The 5,863-nt window shown below is 42.2% G+C and overlaps 1 protein-coding gene across 1 annotated transcript; it reads right to left on the bottom strand.

The window, feature by feature from the left end:
- Window positions 1-4,196: 4,196 nt before the first annotated feature.
- Window positions 4,197-5,435, bottom strand: LOC137097169 (uncharacterized). Its single transcript, XM_067468767.1, has one exon. It carries the CDS (start codon window positions 5,361-5,363, stop codon window positions 4,257-4,259), a length of 1,107 nt encoding a protein of 368 aa, XP_067324868.1. The 5' UTR covers window positions 5,364-5,435; the 3' UTR covers window positions 4,197-4,256.
- Between the last annotated feature and the right edge of the window lie 428 nt (window positions 5,436-5,863).

Raw genomic sequence — 5,863 nt, 5'->3', positions numbered from 1 at the left:
ATAGATCTAATCATTTGCAGAGGCATTACGCATGACCTTTTCCCATACATCACGATGACGCGTTGCAATGACGTACTCCCAATTGTTTCAAATCTTAATTATTCCCATATTCGTCATTCGCTAGACATGATTCCATTCTAAAATCTAAAGTTGCCTGCTATTTACCTCACTGAACCACCAGATGCCGCTTTGTTTGACCTTTTCCAGTTTTAGATCAATTACGCAAATGTTCTTGACTGGCTGCCAACAACACTTGACTGGCTGCCAAGACTAACTGCCTTTGATATCGCCCCATCTCACCTCACCATTGTTTTCCAAATGCCATGTCCCAGTTAATATTCAACCTCCCTAAGCCCAAGCCAAGAACAAACCACTTCTCTTTGCCGCAAATTCTCCTTCGCTTCAGAATCGGAAGGTTAGTTTCCTTATATTCATTTTAAATACATTTTTTCTTTTCTTCTGCTCGCTGCCACATTCCCCCCTTTTTGCGAGCGAATGTTCTACAATAGCCTCGCAAACTCACGAAATTACATTCTTAACAAAAATCATTTTACACAATCATTTATCACAGTTGAAGAATGTCCCATACACGTTGGCACCTTCACAGTGCTCCTCAATCTTCTGTCTGATTTATTTGACCAGCTTCCAGGTATGTGGTCAAAACCAGAGCCGTAGTCCTCTTTCTGGGTCTCATGGCACTGCTGGTTTGATGATACGAAGTCTCAAGGAATCCTTTGGATCAGGAGTCGCAGTCCATTCAGGTGGTACCTTCTTTATTCTGGTATAATGTATCCAGGTTTTGACTCCTTCCACCTTGACAGCTGTGGGGGTAGAAAGTAGGACAGTAAAAGGTCCTTTCCACTTTGGTCTTAATGGTTCTATTCTCCAGTCTTTAATCAGCACCGAATCCCCCGGGCGAAAAGAATGTAAAGGAGTAGCTGGCCAGGGCGGCCGCAATTCTTCAGTATATTGTTGGAGTTGAGCTATAGTTTGTCCTAAAGCTTGAATATCCTTCTTTAAAGTTTGTTGTCCCAATTGACTAAGGTCCCCTTGAAGATGCCTCAATCCAAGTGGAGGTCTTCCATACATGAGTTCAAAAGGTGACAGGCCCAAAAACTTAGTAGGAGTACATCTAATATGTAACAAGGCCATAGGTAATACTCTAGTCCATGGCAAGCAAGTCTCTTGACACATCTTTGATAATTTTCCTTTTAGTATTTGATTCATCCTTTCTACTTTTCCTGAGCTTTGAGGTCGGTATGCACAATGTAACTTCCATTTTGTTCCCAATAGTCGGACTAAGGACTGTAATACCTCTGATACAAAAGCAGGACCATTATCTGAACCAATGTGTAACGGAATCCCATATCTTGGGATAATGTCTCTAAGAAGTGCCTTTGACACTTCAGCTGCCTTCTCAGTTTTAGTTGGATATGCTTCAGGCCAACCAGAGTGAGTGCATACGAAAACAAGCAAATATTTATGAGGCCCACATTTAGGCATTTCGGTGAAATCTACTACTAGAGATTCAAAAGGTGTATTCCCTTGATATTGAACCCCTGGAGGGGGCATCGGCCCTGTTCTAGGGTTATTTTTAGCACAAATCTGACATCGGGCCGAGGCTATTCTTGTTAGGGCAGCGAGTCCATTTATGTAAAATTGCCGTCCCATCAATGAGGCTAAAGCTGTTTTTCCCATATGTGTCTCTTGGTGTGCTTCCTTAATCATTTCCCAAGCTATTTGCCTGGGTACAAACAGTCTCTGGTCAGGCAACACCAACCATCCATTTTTCTTTTCCGCTTTCTCATGCTGGGCCCATTGTTCTCCTTCTGGAGTATATAGCAAGTCATCATTTCGTATCCAATCTCTTACCTGCAAAGGGGCCATGACCGGCTCTTTTCCTCGTCCCTTTCGGGCCGCGGCCTTTGCGGTGGTATCAGCATACCGATTTCCATAGGTCACAGGATCCTCGCCATATTGATGTCCTCGGCAATGCATCACTGCTACCTTTTCAGGAATCCAAACAGCATCTAACAATCTCAAAATGGTCTCACTATGTTGTATTTCTTTCCCAGCAGAATTTAGTAGACCCTTCTCTTTATATAACGCTCCATGTGCATGTAAGGTAGTAAATGCATATTTAGAATCTGTATAAATGTTGACTATTTTTCCCTCTGATAACTCCAGAGCTCTAATGAGTGCGATCAGTTCTGCCTTTTGGAATGAAGTATTTAAAGGAAGTGGTTCTGCTTCCCACACAGTAGTTGCAGTTACCACTGCATATCCAGCATATCTTTGTCCATTTTCCATAAAACTGCTTCCATCCGTAAAAAGAGTGGCATCCGCCTTAGGCCATGGTTGATCTTTTAGATCAGGCCTACTGGAATATATTTCATCCATAGTCTCCAAACAATCATGTTGAAGCATTTCTCCTTCAACAGGCAGGAGTGAAGCAGGATTTAATGTACTGCAAATCTGTAACTTAATTCGAGGGTTCTCACATAATAAAGTCTGATATTTTAGCATACGGTTATTTGTGAACCAATGATGGCCTTTATAGTCCATGATAGCCGTTACTGAATGAGGGACTTTGACTATCAACTCTTGTCCCAAAGTCAATTTATCAGCTTCTTGAGTCAGCAGGGCCGTAGCAGCTACAGCACGTAGGCAAGTTGGCCATCCTTTTGCTACAGGGTCAATTTGCTTAGACAAGTAAGCTACTGGTCTCGGCCAGGTTCCTAATAGCTGGGTAAGCACCCCCACTGCTATTCCATCTCGTTCGCCAACATAAAGTGTGAATGGCTTCTCCAAATCAGGCAGGCCCAAGGCAGGTGCATTCACCAAAGCTTGTTTTAATTTGGCAAATGCTTGGGCGCATTCGGGGGTCCAATTAAATGGTTCCTTTTCACCCCCCTTTGTAGCTTCATAAAGAGGCCTTGCCACTATAGCAAAGTTAGGTATCCAGAGTCTACAAAACCCTGCACTCCCCAAAAATTCTCGCACTTGACGCCTATTGGTGGGGGTGGGGATAGCGCAAACTGTTTGTTTTCTTTCAATTTCTAATTGTCTCTTTCCCTGTGTCACACGAAAACCTAAATACTTGACACTAGTTTGACACAGCTGGGCCTTCTTTTTAGAAACCTTATAACCCTTCTCGTAAAGTAAATGTAATAATTCTTTAGTTGCTCTGTAACATTCTTCTTGTGACGTGGCTGCCAAAAGAAGATCATCCACATATTGTAAAAGAACTCTATTTTTAGGGTCTGATGGAAACTCTCGTAAGTCCTGAGCCAACGCCGTTCCAAATATAGTCGGACTGTTCTTAAACCCTTGAGGCAAACGGGTCCAAGTATACTGGACTTTTGTTCCAGTTGTGGGGTTTTCCCATTGAAATGTAAAAATGGGCTGACTATTGGTTTCAAGTCGTATACAAAAAAATGCATCTTTCAAATCCAAAACGGTAAAATGAGTAGCCGCTGCCGGTATTAAACTCAAAAGTACATATGGATTAGGAACAACAGGGTGTATGGTTACTGTGGCTTGGTTTACAGCTCTTAAATCTTGTACTGGATGAAAATCTTGTGTTCCTGGCTTTTGTAATGGCAAAAGAGGGGTATTCCAAGGAGACCTACATTCTCTTAGGATCCCATATTTTAGTAACCGGATCAGATGCGAATTGATCCCTTCCACAGCTTTTCGAGGTATTGGATACTGCCGAATAGCCACAGGTCCCATCCCTGGTTTTACCTCTATCTGTATAGGTGGAACACACCGGGCTAAACCAGGTGGATTGTCTTCCGCCCATACTCCTGGAACTCCATAGCTCTTCCAATCCTCTGTACTTTTCTGACGAACAGTAAATATTCTCCATTCTTCTGACATAGGGCAAATCAAAGTATAAGGTCCCTTTCTTACAGTCATTCCCATTTCTCCATTTGCTTCAAATGTCAATATTGCTCTCATTTTACAAAGCAAATCTCTTCCTAATAAAGGGATAGGGCATTCGGGGATATATAGGAACTCATGCATCACTTGTTGTCTTGCTAAGTCACATTTTCTGCTTTGTAACATAGGGTAACTTCTTCTTTGACCGGTGGCACCAACCACTTGAAGTTCTTGTCCATTCTTAGGGGCCACTGGTTTTATTACCACAGAGTGTTCAGCTCCTGTATCTACTAAAAAGTCATTTCCTGGCCCTCAATTTCCATCTTGACCAGTGGCTCCCCCGGGCCTAGGCGTAAGGAGGCCGGTCTGTCCTACTCTGTCCAGTCTTCTCCTAATCCAGCCATACCAATAAATTCTTCTTCTATTTTTCCTCCATATCTAGCCACAGGATCCGGGGTAGCATGTCCCCCTTGGTGGCCTCCTCCCCGGCCTCTTCCTCTCCAATATCCTCTCTGGGATGGCACTCCCCTTTGTATTCTTATCGCTCCTCGAGCAGATGGGCACTCATTCTTCCAATGGCCTTCTTGACGACAAATGGCACACTGGCGTCTTCCCAGGGGCATCCCTCTTCCTCCTTCTCTTCCCTTCTTCCACATTCCTCTTTTTCCTCTATTTTCACTTCCAAATCCTTTCTTCTTATCTCTTTCATTTAATATATTCAAAAGAATCTTATGATCTTCCTCTCTTATTTTCTTTCTCTCTCTCTTTTCTGCTTCGTCCCTATGGATGAATACCTTCGTGGCTATTTCAATTAATTGGGACAAATTCATCCCTGCAAACCCATCTTGTTTCTGTAATTTCTTACGAATGTCTGGTGCAGATTGAGTAACAAATGAAGTATTTAGTAATGCAGATCCATCTTTTGATTCAGGATCATAAGGGCTATATTTTCGATAAGCTTCTAACAATCTCTCTAAATAAGCACCGGGGCTTTCATCTTTTCCTTGTATTACATCTTGTATCTTCTTAAGGTTGACCACCTTCGGGGGTCCTTTTTTCAAAGCTTCCATTAAAAATTCCCTGTATTGGACTATGTAGTCCATCTCTCGTTTAATATTAGGGTCCCAGTTTGGATTTGTCAAAGGAAATGCTCCTGCAGCCCACTCGGTAGGATTATAACTCATGTTCTTGGCAGCATATGCCTGTGCTATTAGAGTTCCTTGATTAAGGATTCTTCTTCGCTCTTCAGAAGTAAAGAGAGTCTGTAATAGCTGTTGGCAATCTGGCCAATCTGGCTGGTGGCTAGCCATTATCGTTTCACACAAATTTATAAGTGGCTGAGGGTTTTCAGTATAGGGAGGATTGTTAGACTTCCAATTTAACAAATCAGAAGTAGTAAAAGGCACATGCTGATAAGTAGTCTTTTGAGTCATCCTTAATTCTCCTTTGTCATCTGGTTCTTGTACGTATTGAACCATTGTTCTCAAAGGTAATTGAAAAGTAATCTTTGGGTTGGGATTACTATGACTTCTAGTTCTTCCAGCTATAGGGCTGTCTTTCAAAAACTCTTCTGTTATATTCTGAAGCCATCTGCTGGCAGATGCTAAATCTATTAATGGTGATCTTGTAGGTGAGGACTCCCCAGGGGAGGTATCAGAAGATTTTGGTGTAATTAAAGATTTTGACAGGGAAGTCAGAGTTGGCCCTCCTTTTTCAATGGCTTTTAATTGTGGATATATAGGAACATAAGGAGGAGGGTTACTTAATTCTTCCTCAGGACAGGAAAAAATTGCAAACTTCTTTTTTCTCTTATTTGCCTGAGGTTTCTCAGGATTAGTTTGGGTTACATAAATAGCACATTCTTCATTTTGACATTTCTTTAACCATGAAGGCTGCGTAATTACGGCATTTTCCCATGCCTCAGCATAAGGGAACTGATCTGGATGAACCTCTGCTGTTATTCTTACAACTGGTCTGA

This window comes from Anolis sagrei, chromosome 1 (genome assembly GCF_037176765.1).
Source record: "Anolis sagrei isolate rAnoSag1 chromosome 1, rAnoSag1.mat, whole genome shotgun sequence".
In the NCBI taxonomy this organism is placed as follows: domain Eukaryota; kingdom Metazoa; phylum Chordata; class Lepidosauria; order Squamata; family Dactyloidae; genus Anolis; species Anolis sagrei.
The sequence above is the reverse complement of the archived record's forward strand: the minus strand, read 5'-3'. Positions and strand labels throughout refer to the sequence as shown.

Excerpts from the sequence above, each read along its gene's own strand:
- LOC137097169 (XM_067468767.1), bottom strand. The coding sequence starts at position 5,363 with ATGGTTCAATACGTACAAGAACCAGATGACAAAGGAGAATTAAGGATG.